This window comes from Coregonus lavaretus, assembly GCF_964263955.1.
Source record: "Coregonus lavaretus genome assembly, chromosome: 32".
Lineage (NCBI taxonomy): Eukaryota > Metazoa > Chordata > Actinopteri > Salmoniformes > Salmonidae > Coregonus > Coregonus lavaretus.
The window spans coordinates 26,410,549-26,429,576 of NC_140019.1; the positions used below are offsets into that span (position 1 = coordinate 26,410,549).

The 19,028-nt window shown below is 45.2% G+C and overlaps 1 protein-coding gene across 1 annotated transcript in view; it reads right to left on the minus strand.

Moving 5' to 3' along the window:
- The window catches only part of LOC311108006 (protein diaphanous homolog 2-like), a 589,414-nt gene that overhangs the window by 511,706 nt on the left and 58,680 nt on the right, over positions 1-19,028 (minus strand). Inside the window, exon 6 of the mRNA XM_084150643.1 lies at positions 14,896-14,916. Within this exon, the coding sequence (XP_084006769.1) occupies positions 14,896-14,916 (21 nt within the window). The remainder of the gene's footprint in view (positions 1-14,895; positions 14,917-19,028) is intronic.

Below are 19,028 nucleotides of genomic sequence, written 5' to 3' on the forward strand. Positions count from 1 at the left end.
CCCATCTCCCACTAGCACACACCCCCATCTCCCACTAGCACACACCCCCATCTCCCACTAGCACACACACCCATCTCCCACTAGCACACACCCCCATCTCCCACTAGCACACACCCCCATCTCCCACTAGCACACACCCCCATCTCCCACTAGCACACACCCCCATCTCCCACTAGCACACACCCCCATCTCCCACTAGCACACACCCCCATCTCCCACTAGCACACACCCCCATCTCCCACTAGCACACACCCCCATCTCCCACTAGCACACACCCCCATCTCCCACTAGCACACACCCCCATCTCCCACTAGCACACACACCCATCTCCAGCACCCACAACACTTTCCGCCACATGGCCTGAAACTGCACCATTTTGTTTCTCTCCGTAGCCCACGCACTTTCTATATTTAAATAATAAATCATTTGATTTTTCCATTGTGTTAATGATGGCGGATGTATTGATTTCCAAGTTTTTAGTATATGTTTTTTCAAGATGAGTGATGAGAAGAGAATCGTTCAACCCATCGGGTATTTCACTACACCCTCATATGCCATGTCTTGAAATATGCAGATAGACGGATTAAAAGTAATTTTGCATTGTAATACCTCTGACAGCCAACTTTCTAGCTCCGCCCACAACTTACGGACTTTATAGCATTCCCAAAAAGCATGGATTATTGAGTCGTTGTTAGTTTTACACTTGAGAAATGAATCTGCCGTTGTGCTGTAGAATTTGTGAATTTCGTCTCTTGTATAATACATTCTATACATTAGCTTATACTGGATTAAGTGTACATTTTCGTTAACTGTAATTTCATTCAATGGGATATTCAATGTCTGCTTTTTTTTTTTACCCATCCACCAATAGGCAATGATAAACCTCCCTGGTCTTTGCGGTTGAATCTGTGTTTGAAATTCACTGCTCGACTGAAGGACCTTACAGATAATTGTATGTGTGGGGTACAGAGATGAGGTAGTTATTCAAAAATCATGTTAAACACTATTAATGCACATAGAGTGAATCCATGCAACTTATTATGTGACTTGTTAAGAAATGTTTTACTCCTGAACGTATTTAGGCTTGCCATAACAAAGGGATTGAATACTTATTGACTTAAGATAGTTCAGCTTTTAATTTGTAATTAATTTGTACAAATTCCGAAAAAACATAATTCCATTTTGACATTATGTGGTATTGTGTGTAGGCCAGTGACAAAAAATCTCAATGTAATCCATTTTAAATTCAGGCTGCAACACAACAAAATGTGGAATAAGTCAAGGGGTGTGAACACTTTCTGAAGGCACTGTAGATACAGAATATTTACCATTCAGATATTCATGTGAGAGCCCATTGTGTACCCTTGTGCGCCGCACACCTTTTAAGCATATACACCACTGACTAGAAAAGCTAAACAAAAGCAGAGAATCAAAGCTAGCGGAAACAGAGTGTAGAGTCCACCTCCCAAACGTCTATGAGAGCAGCAGACAATGAAGGCCTAAGCATACAAAAATGAAGAATAGAGGATAGGTGGCAGAACACCTTGGTAATTCACTGGATATACAAGTCTTTGGTAATCATTAATACATTACCCTGAACAGAGAGAGTGGTGTGGTATCCCATCGGCTACTAGGAGAAACCCAATTTCTATTACCACAAACCATTAATTATATTAAATACGAATACGGGGAGGAAATCAACCTCATTTTCTCTCTCTCGCTCTCTCTCTCTTAATGTCGTCCTTTTCAATTGTGATACAAGTATGCCTTTTTTCTCCCACACAACAGAGGTAATGTTCCCTTGCTTTCATGTTCTAGTCTTTTATCATGATTAGACGTAACACAACATCTCAACTCACCTGTGAGAGCATAGCACGCCTATGCCTAGTCAGACACTCAACAGCGAAGGTAGAGGTCATATTGACTAGACTTTACCACAACTATCTTCATTACAACTACCCATCAACATGATGTGTAACCTGCGCTGCTTTGCCCGGATTTTCTTTCAAGCTTTTGCCATATAATGCATTTTTGGTCGAGTATACAAATACAGCAAACAGTTTCAGTCATTCACTAACTTTGCTCTTATTCCTGGAAATCAGGCTCCCTTGAGAGGTACTTCTGTTTAAAATGGGAGGTATCTGAATACCATAGAGATGCATTAGCATAGAATAGACAGTTTGGGGAACAGGAGGAAATAGAATCAAGTTTGACTGCAGCAGCAGACAATGGCAGATACGACGGCACGCTATTCCACAGAGAACACGATAACGTTGGTAAAGAAGCCTCCCAACTAACAGTAATTGGTTTTAAAATAATAGAATTCATTAACATTATGGAGGCTTGCTCAGAAATGCAAACAGAGGGGAAACACATTTCACTAGAGACCTGGGCTGAACTGCTTAACTAAAACCATGGGGAGATGAAAGGAGCAATTCTAATGACAATTTTAGAACCCTCTTAGTTTGTTTCTATCAGAAGCTTTCGAGATGTTGCCGAGCATAATAGCTACGTTTATTTATTTTGATGTCGTTTTTTGGGGAAATGCATTCCTATCCCTGACACTGAGCTCGTAGAGGACTTACAAACAACACAATACAGCATGATTGGCAGGTGAGGGGCTAGAGTTGAGAAAGGTCTGAGAGGGGCAGACTAAAAGCAAACTACATACGAAACTTCATTAGTTACCAGTGCTTTCGGTGAGTCCACAGATCATCTACATTGTCTTCGGTGCTATCTAACAAACGGCCTTCTCTTGCATTGCAGAATATATATTTCGAGGGCCCAGAGTTAATGTTGACTGAAAACACACTTATTGCGAGAGTTAATTAGGTAACAGTGATTTAGATGTGTGCAAAGATCATTTAAATTGTCTTCTGTCCCATCTACCAAATGACCTTCTCTTGCATTGCAGAATCTCTTTCATTCCAGTTCAACACCCGCAGGTCTGAAGTCAGCCAAACATTTTGGCAAATAGGCTTCTACTAGCCTTTAAAAAAAAACAATCATCTCCAAAGACCACTCAGCACATAAAGAGACAAACATGGGCCCATCTCTCACCGTGATTGGATGTCCGTTCACCTGCTGAGTCTATATCCCATCAAGGACATGGCCATTTCAGGAAACACTGTACATCTACCATCAAATAACCCCCTGGGCAATATTCATTAATTGGTTCCCATTCTAAAGAACTGCTTTATATGTTTTTTACACCAACTAGTAGAGTAGTATGACGGCCCTATTCTGTCTGTCAAGCATCGACCGAGTCCGAGAAAGACAAGATGGCGATTTCTTTAGTTTTTCCAAACAGTTTAAAAAAAACGTATATTCCATTTGGCACAGACACCTGAAGAAAACAGGACTGCCATATGGTCGTGTTTTAAAAATTGATGTGGCGTGTTTGTGGCGGGCACCCGAGGGGGGCTTAGGAGGTTGAGGCGGCGAGGGGGGGGGGGTCTGAGGAGAAACACACGACATCAACAAGCCCGCTGCCAGGCTATGATGCCAGCTTCACCTACCCACCTACTGCACGATTATACTACCCACTAAATCAGTCCTGTTTCAGGAGCCTCAAAACCCAAATACAGACAGTTGAATGGAGGGATGGACAGATAGATAGAGAAATGAGAGTTTGAGTAATGCAGCTTGGTGACACAAACAAGCCCCTACCTACCACACATCTCCACTACACTGTGTGGCTTGGAATCAGTCCTGTTTCAGGAACCTCAATACCCAAACACTGAGTGGAATGGATAGAGACAGATAGAGATGACAGTTTGAGTGGTGTAGCTACCTGCTAAGAACAACATACATGTACCCAAACACATGGATACAATGGAATGGATAGAGAGATGAGAATTTGAGTTGTGCAGCTATGGGACCAGTGATGAGTGTGTTTTCTTCATTCGTTACACCGGTGCACAGATACATTATTCAGTTCTGATTACATAAATGTCTGGTCAATATGTGGGGCCTTGTTGATAACAGGCGAGGTTGTGTTACCTTGAGCTTCCTCACTGTCGTGCCATTTTGTCTAAGGCTTAACAGCAAAAGCAGAGCAGACCACATCTGTCTGCAATGTCAGAGGCCATCTTGCTTGTGGAGTTTTCAGAGAAATATTAAACGGTGAATCTGTTTTATTTTAGTTTCTTCCGAATGCAAAGTGATGCTGAAAGTATGGATTGGTGGAAGACGGATCCATTTGAATGCTTTTGAGGTGTTTCAAACTTTTTCTCCTCTTTAAAGATCAGACTACTTCTTACAAAAGGCTTTAGAGGAGCCAGACATGGTGGGGTGTGTGTGTGTGTGTGTGTGTGTGTGCAGGCTGCTAGGTAGAAAGAAACCTTTTAGGTCAATTCCATAGCAACACTGGCTTTTTCCCTCCTCCATCCCTTTTGTACCAGAGTGCATGGGGCATTCAATAGACTTATACTGCCATCTTGTGGCAGCCTCTAGTACTGCACCCAGAGACAGAAAGTTCTTGACGCTGCTGCTGCAATCTGACCACCATCACCATCAAAACCCTAATGTGAATAAATGCCTAAAGACAGTGTTTATAGCAATGGGGCGCAATACAGACAATATATTGTCTGCATGTGTACACAGACAGAGGCCAATGTGGAAGTATCTGTGTCATAAATATCTCTAGGGACAAAACAGTGTCCTGTTTGTTCTTGGTAAGTATGCCTCAGAGTTATGCGGAAGGGCAGACTCTCAGCTCTCCAGGCTCTCTCTCTCAGGCTCTCTCACTAGGCGGACGACACAAAGGGTGAAGTCATAAAACTTGAAAGCTGCCATTTTAACCTGGCGACCCATCTCTCCCGGCGCCCTTAAAGTGGAAAACTGCAAAGGTCAGACAATATAATGCCGAGTCCAAGCCTTGATCAGATCACTGATCATTACAGCCAGGCAACCGGGAAACCATCTGGGAATCAATGCTGTTGATGAGGCGATTACTTACTTCCTGTGCAGCCGAGTATGACAGCAGTCGAGCGTGTTGGAGGAGACAGAAAGGGAGAAGGCACACCTTGTTAGAGATCTGATTTGTGATTTGCTGAGTGGGCTAATTGACTGCGGCAGGGGCAAATAAGGGGGGCTCCCCAAAGAGTTGGGTGGGCTTACTAGGGGGGATAACGGCATATCAGTTTAGCCCGGAAATGACCCAATCTCCTTATGACTTATGAATCGATGCCTCTGGGTCAGTGAGTGAAACAAACAAGGACTGAGAGACGCTCTGGGCTGATGAAAAGTAGCTACTCCTTATGGAGAGTCACTACTCCTGATGGAAAGTACCTACTCCTGATGGAAAGTAACTACTCCTGATGGAGAGTAACTACTCCTGATGGAGAGTAACTACTCCTGATGGAGAGTAACTACTCCTGATGGAGAGTAACTACTCCTGATGGAGAGTAACTACTCCTGATGGAGAGTAACTACTCCTGATGGAAAGTACCTACTCCTGATGTAGAGTAACTACTCCTGATGTAGAGTACCTACTCCTGATGGAGAGTAACTACTTCTGATGGAGAGTAACTACTCCTGATGTAGAGTACCTACTCCTGATAGAGAGTAACTACTCCTGATGGAAAGTACCTACTCCTGATGGAGAGTAACTACTCCTGATGTAGAGTAACTACTCCTGATGTAGAGTAACTACTCCTAATGGAAGTACCTAGTCCTGATGTAGAGTAGCCACATCCTCCTCCACAAAACTGGCTGGTCAGCGGTGAAATCAACAGATGTTTTTGAACCTGTGCCCAGTGCGCGCACACACACACTCCTGTGACCGCTGCCCGCGGTCGAAGGCAAAGCCACATATGCTCCGTCATACTGGAGTCGTACTGCGTTTGGCATGGACATCAGAGAATCACAGGACCGGATGGAGTTAAACAAGGTTAGGGAAAGGACTACTCATAGTCATCACACACTGACACACACACACAAACTGACATATCGACGCACACAATCACTGACACATCGACACACACACTGACACACACCGACTCACACACACACAGTTAGGCAACGTGATAGAGACATCTAAAAATCACCCACCGCCTTTCGAAAAAAAACACCCCCGTAACCCAAAATAAATAACTTAGTAAATATAAACATACGCGGCGGGGGAGGGAAGGAACCAATCCTTTCAAGAACAAATAAAGAAAATCTGGGCACTGACTGAATCGAGGCCCGTCTACGTGACCATTAAAAGCGAAGGGATACACCGAATTTCACAGCTGCATGAACAGTTAAAGCAGATGCAGCCGGGGACGCGGTGGTGGAATCGCATACAGAGAGGCGGGTTGTAAAAATATGCCATAAAGTTTATGGCGCCTAATGCAGCCTGCAGGAGCACCCTGTGGAGCTAGTGGTGCTGTGGAGTGTGTTAGACTGAGAGCCGTGGGGGGAGATGTGCCACTGAGCGCGTAGGCAGTGCTCACCCAGCCCCATTACTGACAGACCCAATATCACACACACACACACAGAGGAACACTGACGCACAGAGGAAGACACACAGGCAGGCAGATACACACACACAGAGGAAGACACACACTCTTCTTTCTCTCTGCCTCTGTCTCAATCTCTCTCTCTTTCCCTCCCCCCTCCCTCTTTCTCTCCATCACACTCTCTCTCCCTCCCTCTCCTCCTTAATACCCAAATCTGAGAGGATGTGTTCCAGTCATGATGGAGCTGCAGGGCAAATGACAGTGCTACTTACACACAGGACATCAAAACACACACACACAAACACAAACACACTGGTAGTGTCGCAGTCACTGTGCTTCCAATATCAGCACACTATGTCCATTTCAGACACCCTTTCATGTTCCCTTCAAAATAAAGAGATCCACCTCTCTACCTTTGAAAAGAGATGTATGGAGTATAATGTAATGGTGAGGAGAGGAGAGGAGAGGAGAGGAGAGGAGAGGAGAGGAGAGGAGAGGAGAGGAGAGGAGAGGAGAGGAGAGGAGAGGAGAGGAGAGGAGAGGAGAGGAGAGGAGAGGAGAGGAGAGGAGAGGAGAGGAGAGGAGAGGAGAGGAGAGGAGAGGAGAGGAGAGGAGAGGAGAGGAGAGGTTAGGAGGGAAGGGGAGAGGAGAGGACGGGAGGTGAGGACGGGAGGTGAGGACGGGAGGGGAGGAGAGGAGAGAAGAGGAGGAGAGAAAATAAGGTAGGGAGGGACTTGTTCTCCTTTCCTCCGCAGTGGGAGTTGGGGAGAGTGTTGACTCAGAGAGGTTCCTCCCACGAGTTACGCTGCTACCTACCACAGCTAGCTCAGAATCATGTTCTATATGTGTTGCACTTTACCTTCTCCCACAGTTACACACGGCAAAGGTGGGCGTTTGAAGACAGGAGCATTTCAGGTGAATCTAGCGAACGGTTAGCCAAACCTAGCATGGAAAATAATGTAGGAGAAACGATGCTAAGAAGAGTGAATCAATCAGATACACTTGACATTTCTGAATTAGAGTTGGACTGAAAGGCATAAAAATTGTACGCAAAAAGGTGTTGGCATACCAAGTTACTATATTGAAGTATTAATAAACATTAAAATTGTTTTACTGTCAATCAGCGCTGAGCCCTGGGCAACTTGAATATGACTGATGGCCTAGCGCACAACACAAACAACACCACTGACTCAATATAGGCCTAACGCGCTGCATTGCTGATGTCAATCAAACGTATAGCAAAGTTATAGCATGGAATCATAGGCTTCTAGACAGTACAATATGGCTTGAAGAAGATCCAGCAGTAATGAGTGAAAGGAGAGAAAGCACATCTTAATCCCATTAGAGCGTACCCTGAGCGTACTAGATTTATCCAAATATATCACCCCAACAGGTAAATATAAAAGGTCAAAGTAATATACCTCCCATGTAATCAACTAAATTAATCTCGAAGACATCAATGTGTTTTGAGTAATGGGAAAAGCAATGGTTTGACACTGCGCAAAATCTACAAACTTACCAAGACAAGGTGGCGAAGGACGGTTTGGCACTCCAAAAATCACTTGAATTATCTTTTTAGTCAACTTTAAATGTCATCCAAACAAAGTCTCTGCAAGGCCACTGTCTCTCAAATACACATCACATTTAAAAGCCTTTTCAGAGCACTTTCGTTGATCTAAATGTTAAACTGGAGTCCATACTGAACACTAGCCAGGGGCATGCGGGGACATTCGCCATTGATTCAGTTTTTCATTGACAGTCTTTCAAAGCACCAAGGACATGTGCCACATCAAATCTGCTTGAGGGTCCAAACAGTTTAATAGCCTATTTGAAACAAAAATAAGTATTTTCAGATGTGTGGGGCTTGGAAGGAAGAGGGGATGAGAGAGTGCGGCCTTGGTTTAATTCAGATTCCATTTTTACAAAAGGCCCTCCAAAAACTATTGGCGCTGGCAGCGAGTAATGGTAGCGAGTGAAAGAGGCGGCAGCAGTGGGTGGATCTCTCTCTCTCTCTCTCTCTCTCTCTCTCTCCTCTCTCTCTCTCTCCTCTCTCTCTCTCTCTCTCTCTCTCATATTACGTGACGAAAAGCCTTGGAGTGCATGCGGCGCTTAATACGATGTTGGCCAATGAAACGAGTGGAACAGGCAACACATATGCCAAGGTTATTAATTTGCCTGGGAATACAGCCTTCCTCTGCAATACACAGAAACAAAGAGGCTTAATTGGGAGAGAAAAAAATTATAATCTCTGCTTAAATTAGAATTGTTTTAAGTGCCTATCCTCAACATTGGAACAAAAGACGCTGGAGAGCGTTGGCAATGAAATGTTGGGCCTTCTCCATGTTCCATGGTAACTACCTCAAAGTTTCTGAGAGCTCTCAATAAACAGATACTGTGCGTCCTCAACTAGAGGACAACTGATCAAATACCATTTCATTAAAAAGGTTACATGTTAAAGGATTCAAGTTCATGGAAGAATAGTAATCTGTTACATTGTATAATACACTCAGCCAATGCTAGATGTTCTCACCACAAACTTCACATAAGTGGATCATCGTTTCTGCAACAGCATTAAATATGCTGTATGCAATATTTTGAATGTCCTTCTCCTCCTTGTGAAGACTGTAGAGGGTCTACTTTGGGGGGAAAACAAACTATTCCCTCCAATCACTTCAAAGCTCTATTCTGTCACTTAACCGTTCTAGCGCTCCTTGGGAAGGCCTTTTCAGCCAATACATACAGCGCACTTTCACACCCCAAAAAAAGGTCATCCTTAAAAATCTGTCTCTGCCATTTTATACAAGTGAAGAGGTTAGGCCTGCGTCCCAGGGGTGAGACAGATCTAATTCGTTTTTTAAACAACAAGCTTTGCCCATTATTCTGGCAGACATGATGCTCTGAAATGGAGTCAACTATCACCAATCCAACAGACTCCTCCAATCCCAGAAGTCTGAGGTGTTTCAGGCTCCCTCCACCCCTCACTCAACATCTCTCCCCCACTCTCACCCCTTGACATATTGTAGGCTGGACAGTATGTTACCATGGAAACAGGCTCGGTCTCAGGGATGGCCAGTCATGTGGATATCGATCTCCTCCCGCTGGTCAGATCAGCCCATACAGGTCAGGGCGTGTAACCCCTTAAAACACCTCACTACGGTTACAGAGGTATGGGGCTTCAAGAGTTGCATTCTGGCTGGGGCTGCCCTGCCCCTGCCTGCGTGTAACTGGTGGTTTATTGAAGTGCCAAGGCAGCTCGCACTAGCGCACCACAGGACCCGTGACACACTGTTGTTCCAAACGTGGCTGTTGAGTTGTGACGTAAATCATCCTTGTTTAAAAGGAGAACTACAACCAGCCTATCGTTCTTTCTGTCGGTTTATCTTCATGTCTGGTTTGCTTGCAGGCATCTTGGGAGTCAGCTACTTTGTGGTCCTCATCTTCCCCCGCTAGCTTGATCAACAAGGCTGATGACAGACTCAACAGCGGTGGCGGTGAATGTGGACATGCTGGCCAGACTGAATTAGAAGCAATTCACACTGTCCACTCCCCCCGCCTCCCCTCGTACCCCTACCTGGGGGAAGGTGTCAGAAAGATTTCATGGCTGAGACGGAGGAATAAGTGTTGCAGGCTCCCTACAGACCCCACAGTAACTTCAGTTCCCCCACCACCACGGCTGCACAGCTCTGGCAAGGCTCCCTACAGATCTCACAGTACCTTCAGTTCCCCCACCACCACGGCTGCACAGCTCTGGGAAGGCTCCCTACAGACCCCACAGTAACTTCAGTTCTCCCACCACCACGGCTGCACAGCTCTGGGAAGGCTCCCTACAGATCTCACAGTACCTTCAGTTCCCCCACCACCACGGCTGCACAGCTCTGGGAAGGCTCCCTACAGATCTCACAGTACCTTCAGTTCCCCCACCACCACGGCTGCACAGCTCTGGGAAGGCTCCCTACAGATCTCACAGTAACTTCAGTTCCCCCACCACCACGGCTGCACAGCTCTGGGAAGGCTCCCTACAGATCTCACAGTACCTTCAGTTCCCCCACCACCACGGCTGCACAGCTCTGGCAAGGCTCCCTACAGATCTCACAGTACCTTCAGTTCCCCCACCACCACGGCTGCACAGCTCTGGGAAGGCTCCCTACAGATCTCACAGTACCTTCAGTTCCCCCACCACCACGGCTGCACAGCTCTGGGAAGGCTCCCTACAGATCTCACAGTACCTTCAGTTCCCCCACCACCACGGCTGCACAGCTCTGGGAAGGCTCCCTACAGATCTCACAGTACCTTCAGTTCCCCCACCACCACGGCTGCACAGCTCTGGGAAGGCTCCCTACAGATCTCACAGTACCTTCAGTTCCCCCACCACCACGGCTGCACAGCACTGGGAAGGTTCCCTACAGACCCCACAGTACCTTCAGTTCCCCCACCACCATGGCTGCACAGCTCTGGGAAGGCTCCCTACAGACCTCACAGTACCTTCAGTTCCCCCACCACCACGGCTGCACAGCTCTGGGAAGGCTCCCTACAGACCCCACAGTACCTTCAGTTCCCCCACCACCACGGCTGCACAGCTCTGGGAAGGCTCCCTACAGACCTCACAGTACCTTCAGTTCCCCCACCACCACGGCTGCACAGCTCTGGGAAGGCTCCCTACAGATCTCACAGTACCTTCAGTTCCCCCACCACCACGGCTGCACAGCTCTGGGAAGGCTCCCTACAGACCTCACAGTACCTTCAGTTCCCCCACCACCACGGCTGCACAGCTCTGGGAAGGCTCCCTACAGACCCCACAGTACCTTCAGTTCCCCCACCACCACGGCTGCACAGCTCTGGGAAGGCTCCCTACAGACCCCACAGTACCTTCATTTCCCCCACCACCACGGCTGCACAGCTCTGGGAAGGCTCCCTACAGACCCCACAGTACCTTCAGTTCCCCCACCACCACGGCTGCACAGCTCTGGGAAGGCTCCCTACAGACCCCACAGTACCTTCAGTTTAGGGCTGGCCAATATGGCCTAAAACTCATATCTCCATTTTTTTTTTACTTATGGGCGATTCACGATATAGATCTCAATTTTTACAAATGTTTTCTCTAAATAAGCTTTGTTGTACAATTAATCGTCAAATACACTGCATGTGAAACAGTCAGCAATAATCAAATTAATTCAGAGCTTGTGAAATTATACCTAGGCTTAATATGCCTTCCACAACCATTAGATGCACTAATAATTTAATTACTTTATCAAAATAGTTGTACCTGCTTATTTTTTTCAATAATCACTGATCTGCCATTCAGGTCTGCCTATAAAAATTCCCTTTTTGTTACACATTTAACCAGAACCATGCATAATGCACATTCACTAATAATATAGCAGGCATTATAGAAAATTAACACCGGTCTCATAAACAATCTCTCAAGCACAAGCCCATGTGCTAGTGAGTAGCCAGCTAATATACATTTTTTTAGTTTAGCCAACTTGGATCTAGGTATAATTTCACAAGCTCTGAATTCAGCTAACAAGGCAAAACAGTTGAATTGTTATGAACACAACCTTCTGTCCATCTCCAACTGTTTGAACAGCATGCTAGCCTGTCCACTTTGTTCAGATGTTGAAACCGTTTGTCAGAGAGGAAGAAGTGATCTCTCATCTTTGTTGTTGTGAGTGGTAGGGGGAGGGGCTTGGGAGAAAGAGGCGAAGCGAGAGGTTTCACTCTCGCCAAAATCTGTCAAAATTAAGCCCAATGCGTTTCTATGTGCATATTTTGAACCTAAGCTTGTTGTCTGCCTTCCCGACTTAGGGTGGAGACATGAGCATCTCATCATTACACAGTATACAGATCTCGGTTCCCTACAGACCCCACAGTACCTTCAGTTCCCCCACCACCACGACTGCACAGCTCTGGGAAGGCTCCCTCGGAGGCTCTGCGCTGACAGCGTGAAAATGGGAATCTGCCAGGCCGAGCCGAGGCTAACCGTAGTCACACCGGGCTAACTGAGTTAAACATCTCACTTGACTGGTACTTTAGGTTCTGAGTGGAGCTTTTAGACTGGCAGCTTTCTCAGTGTTAGCTTTTTGCTAGCCTGATCCACGGGGCAATGATGTGTTTCTGACTGAGGGAGAGCTTAGAGGTCAGAGAGGACGCGAAATGTTACTAGCACCCTTCTTTGGCAAACTTTGAGACGGTTCCAAACTTCAAAGTAGGCCTCTGCTCTCGGATCAAGAGTTCTGATACACCTCTGTCATAGCCCATTTCCTTTGTACAATGAACCCTGTTCCTGCTGATCAAGACACAATACATCTGGTCAAAAGCAGTACATCATATAGGGAATAAGGTGCCATTGGGAGCCAGCCCCGGTCACAGTGTACTGGCTGGTTTACCTTGTCCTCATTCCCTCTAAGCCTGTGGTCTCCTTAATCCTGAAGGCAATAAAACACCATTCAAGGTGACAATTCACGCTAGCAAAAAGCAATAAGAGTGCTTTTTTCCCAAAAGCTTTCCACCAGCAAACAGGCATGCCTCCTTACAATAGGCAATAGGGCTCCACTTTGTGAAATTTGCCAGAGCAGAGCTGCAATTACTGTATTACAGTGGCAGAGAAATGAAGACACGTCACCAGCCCCTTGGACAGTGGATATTTATACAGATTATTGGGGTTGGGTTAGTGTTGGCTAGTGGGGGAGTGACAGCAACAACAGTTACATTTCTGAGACAGAGGAGACATGCCTTATTGTTGTGGGATTGAGACAGAGGTGACATGCCTTATTGTTGTGGGATTGAGACAGAGGAGACATGCCTTATTGTTGTGGGATTGAGACAGAGGTGACATGCCTTATTGTTGTGGGATTGAGACAGAGGTGACATGCCTTATTGTTGTGGGATTGAGACAGAGGTGACATGCCTTAATGTTGTGGGATTGAGACAGAGGTGACATGCCTTAATGTTGTGGGATTGAGACAGAGGTGACATGCCTTATTGTTGTGGGATTGAGACAGAGGTGACATGCCTTATTGTTGTGGGATTGAGACAGAGGTGACATGCCTTATTGTTGTGGGATTGAGACAGAGGTGACATGCCTTATTGTTGTGGGATTGAGACAGAGGTGACATGCCTTATTGTTGTGGGATTGAGACAGAGGTGACATGCCTTATTGTTGTGGGATTGAGACAGAGGTGACATGCCTTATTGTTGTGGGATTGAGACAGAGGTGACATGCCTTATTGTTGTGGGATTGAGACAGAGGTGACATGCCTTAATGTTGTGGGATTGAGACAGAGGTGACATGCCTTATTGTTGTGGGATTGAGACAGAGGTGACATGCCTTAATGTTGTGGGATTGAGACAGAGCTGACATGCCTTAATGTTGTGGGATTGAGACAGAGGTGAAATGCCTTATTGTTGTGGGATTGAGACAGAGGTGACATGCCTTAATGTTGTGGGATTGAGACAGAGGTGACATGCCTTAATGTTGTGGGATTGAGACAGAGGTGACATGCCTTATTGTTGTGGGATTGAGACAGAGGTGACATGCCTTAACGTTGTGGGATTGAGACAGAGGTGACATGCCTTATTGTTGTGGGATTGAGACAGAGGTGACATGCCTTAATGTTGTGGGATTGAGACCGGGGGCGTTGACAACAAATTAAAATGTATTGCGATGAATAACCGACCGCTAAATTAAATCAGCCTCACATTTCTGGAAGGTTGAGTAAAAATGCACTTAATATATTTTCCATTGTTCAATCAATATGTGTGTGTGTGTGTGTGTGTGTGTATGTGTGTGTGTGTGTGTGTGTGTGTAATGTGTGTGTGTGTGTGTGTGTGTGTATGTGTGTGTGTGTGTGTGTGTGTATGTGTGTATATGTGTGTGTGTGTGTGTGTGTGTGTGTGTGTGAGAGAGTATGTGTGTAATGCAATCTAATTAAGTGATACATTCTCTCAGTGTGCTGTCTCAAGAAAAGAATGAACACAATGAAAGCCATTTAGATGCCAAACGTTCCAATAAACAGATTAGATTGCAGATTATCATTATTTGCCTAAAAACTATTGCTCATCCCTTGTATTACAAAATGTTAATGCTAATTCGGGTTAGTCTACAATCCATTTCAAAAAGAGAAACGGCTTAGACCAACAAAAGGGCTCCCAGTTCATTTGCAAGGCTGTATAATTTAGGAATCCCTCATTTGAAAAGCATTTCAATTTACATGTAATAATTGCGTAAACAATTTATAGCCTTTACAAATCACAGCCTATTAGCGATATCAATGCTGAAAAAAATAGATTAAAGCCATAAATATGATGACCTTGTGCATTCAGGGACAAACTGCCTAGAATCTTTTGAAAGGGGAAAGGAGAGGAGAGGGGAAGGAGGGAGGGAGGAGATGGAGAAAGCCATGAGAGGAACACGACTCACAAAGCGTAATAATATAAAGGACGTACTTACCATGATTTTGCTCCCAGTGATCTGCATGCAGCGGTCAGCGGAGAGGAGTTAATGTGCAAAAAGACAACAAACGGCACAATCATTAGCAGGCCAAGAATTACCTCTCAACTATAAGAGGTATCAAGCGCACCTTATTCTGACATTACATAGGCTACACACTGCGCTCACACGGCTACACACACACTACTAAACTCTCCTAGGGTGACATAGCTGTACCAAAAGATCATGATAAGACAGTGTCTGTTCGTTTGGCAGCCATTTTGGAACCAATATGGAGTGTCCTGTTCACTTGACCTCTAGTGACTCGGTCCCTATGCAGTGTTAGGGTTGATAGGGAAACGCCCAAATTTGACAAAAATCAAATTGTCTTTGCGCTTGAACGATTTCCCACAGAATTAACCCCTAAAACTACAATTTGTCCATGGCTAACAAACAGGTCGCTCGAGGTTCCCAAAGCCAAAACAAATCAGCTGCCATCTGTGCTTGACTTCAGGTGTCAGAGTTAGTGACTCGTAGCACCTTGGAGCCAATGTAGTCAGCATGATTTCTGGAGTTTAGCCTTGTTATCTGTCAATAGTGGTGGGGAGTTGGGAAGCGTTTTTTCTATTAAGGCGGCGGCAGCGCTATGTCTCGCAGTGGGAGGGTGTCTGTCAGCCCAGTAAATGTATTCTAATCTGCAGCTGAACACACCTCTCTCTCGCCAGCCAGCTGCACTCCGAGAAGCACAGCGCAGTGCGCTCTGATCACAGGAAGTTACAAAGTCACTGCACATCAAGTGAGGGAAAACAGTCACTATTTCTGCCTCTCTCACTATCTCTGCCTCTCTTACTTTCACTCTATCTTTTCTGCTTTCCTTCACTCACTCTCTATCACTCACTCCCTTTCTTCCTCTCTCTCTATCTCTCTGTAGTCCTCTCTATCTCTCTATAGTCCTCTCTATCTCTCTGTAGTCCTCTCTATCTCTCTGCAGTCCTCTCTATCTCTCTGCAGTCCTCTCTATCTCTCTGCAGTCCTCTCTATCTCTCTGCAGTCCTCTCTATCTCTCTGCAGTCCTCTCTATCTCTCTGCAGTCCTCTATCTCTCTGCAGTCCTCTATCTCTCTGCAGTCCTCTATCTCTCTGCAGTCCTCTATCTCTCTGCAGTCCTCTATCTCTCTGCAGTCCTCTATCTCTCTGCAGTCCTCTATCGCTCTGCAGTCCTCTATCGCTCTGCAGTCCTCTATCTCTCTGCAGTCCTCTATCTCTCTGCAGTCCTCTATCTCTCTGCAGTCCTCTATCTCTCTGTAGTCCTCCCTGTAGTCCTCTCTTTCTCTCTGTAGTCCTCTCTATCGCTCTGTAGTCCTCTCTATCGCTCTGTAGTCCTCTCTATCGCTCTGTAGTCCTCTCTTTCTCTCTGCCGTCCTCTCTTTCTCTCTGCCGTCCTCTCTTTCTCTCTGCCGTCCTCTCTTTCTCTCTGCCGTCCTCTCTTTCTCTCTGCCGTCCTCTCTTTCTCTCTGCCGTCCTCTCTTTCTCTCTGCAGTCCTCTCTATCTCTCCGTAGTCCTCTATCTCTCCGTAGTCATCTCTATCTCTCTGTAGTCCTCTCTAGCTCTCTGTAGTCCTCTCTAGCTCTCTGCAGTCCTCTCTAGCTCTCTGCAGTTCTCTATCTCTCTGTAGTCCTCTCTATCTCTCCGTAGTCCTCTATCTCTCCGTAGTCCTCTCTATCTCTCTGTAGTCCTCTCTATCTCTCTGTAGTCCTCTCTATCTCTATGTAGTACTCTCTTTCTCTCTCCATCGCTCTTATTCTTTATCTCCCTCTCTCGTTATCAATCTCTCCATTGCTCCGTCTTTCTCTCCCACTCTCTCATTTGACGCTCGGCTTCCCTCTCCTCCATCAGCGTTTATGACGGCAATAAAGTCAGTTTTAACTGTGTTGCCGCTTGATCATGTGCACTGTGCTTTTCACCATAAATCCACATTTCCCCAGTTGTCCTCTGATGAATCTAGTGTGTCATTGTCTAATGTTGAGGGATCATGCTGCCTGGTTATTATCGGGAGATTTGGGACCTTGAATCACATAGAGGCAGGGACAACTGGGAACTACTACTGTCTCCAGTGTTGTTTTAACGTTGACAAGACTACATGGTGAGAACATTAAACATGTTTCTCTTCTGGCTTGCTGTTTTGGCGGCTTGACCAAAAAGAACAGACATTATCTTGAGAGAAAAAAAAAGTAGAGAAGTGTCAGGGAGGAGCTTGAGGGGGAATAGCGCTTTGAGTGCATATATCAATTTCCCCACCCAAGGTAACACCTCGTTCTCGCTAAAACCGTGACAGAATTTCTGTCAGTTCTCAGAGAAAAACAACGACCTAAAGGTAGTCCTAATAATAATAATGTAATGCTTGGTTATTGTATGCTAATGAGGACCTCTAGCGCTCCATTATAGAACAACTCTCTAGTAAACAAACTTCTGAGGGAGATGTCATTTTATCAGGAGCGGTAGTATTTATTTATATTCTCCTCTTACTGTCATTACCATTAGCATAATTTCTCATGTGGCGTGGGGAAAATATAGTATTTTATTATTCACTAGACCAGATAACAGTGTGACAGGAGAAGATGATAAAGGCCTTGATTCTCTGACAAACTGGCAGGCTTCACTGAGTGAACGAGGTGGCACATTGGTGGATGATGATTGGTCAAATCTCTTTGAAATACCAGGATGTTGATGTGACACATTGGAGATTGGTAAAATCCCTTTAAAATACCAGGATGTTGATTTCACATTGTGTTAGTACAAAGCAGCAAAATGGCTGCTCAAAACTTTGAATAGTTTCCCCTCAAGACCCGGCCATCACACTCATCCTCATCTCATCATGAAACACTGAACATTTGAATTGGAACAGGGAAATCATCTGCAAGGCAAAAGAGAAGTAAGCAAAGTTTATGTTTTTCCATCACACTGGGAAGAGAGGCGAAATAACTGTGTTAGCGTGAAAAGCATGCGTTTGGCATATTTAATGACACTGGCTTACATTTGTCAGAATGAAAGAGAGAGAATGAAATAAAATAAAGAGAGGGGAAAAGGCTCTTCATGCAAAGTTAATGGTCAAGGACATCCACACTTGCTGCAACAACTGCGCTTCATATTCAAATGAACAGGGTCAACGCCAATAGAAATATTATCCTTTAAAAAGACATTGTGTGCATCCCAAATGGCACCCTATTCCCTATGTAGTGCACTACTTCTGACCAGAGCCCTATCTTAAGTAGTGCACTACATAGGGAATAGGGTGCTATTTGGGACACATTCATCTTTGTTTTGTGTTGGGGGGTAATTTGAAAGGCTCCCACAGAGGCACCCTGGTAGTATATGGGAAGAGTTCTCCATCTTGCTCGGTGATAAAGTAGCGAGGCAGCAAAGCATGAAAAATACAACTCTGGAGAGGAGCCATGTTGGGAGAGAACAAACAAGCTAATAATCAACCCTGTGGTCCCATTAGCTAGCTAGTATTTTTTGCCTAATAGCCGCAGGGAAATATACTCCAGTATATCAACACGCTAATGGTCATATTGTTCAAAGTAGAATGATAAAAACTATATATTGGAGGATATATTGCTTTAATAGATTTGGGGAATAAATAATTACAACATTATCCAGAACAATAAAGGATACTAGCTCTTTGTACTGAGTCTCAAAAGGGGTGTTTTCAGGTCTGTTGAGACTGACAGGAAAGCAGAAAAAGCCACAGGATGTTGGGGACAGATTTGTCGCTCCACTAATATTTACACTTTAAATCTTCATTCCCAGTGCAATCTGGTCTACATACTGTGCTGTACCTGAAGCTTAGACGGGATAGACTGACTTACAAGTTCACCTAGATGGATTTGAGGTATTGCTGGGAGAGCTGATGGAATTCTCTATTGCCCTCTCAAATGAACCCTTTCTTCTGTCTACATAACCCATAGGGAACAAGCTACAATATAGATAGTAAACAGACAGCTCCCATTCTACTGATGCCATTCTCTTTCTGCCATTCTACTTTATATATTTCTATGGTCTCTATTACTTGATAAGGGGCAAGGAACCAGTCCAGAACAGATAGACACACAGGAAAGAGGTGACTTGGTGTGTGATTGAGTGAATGCACGTTA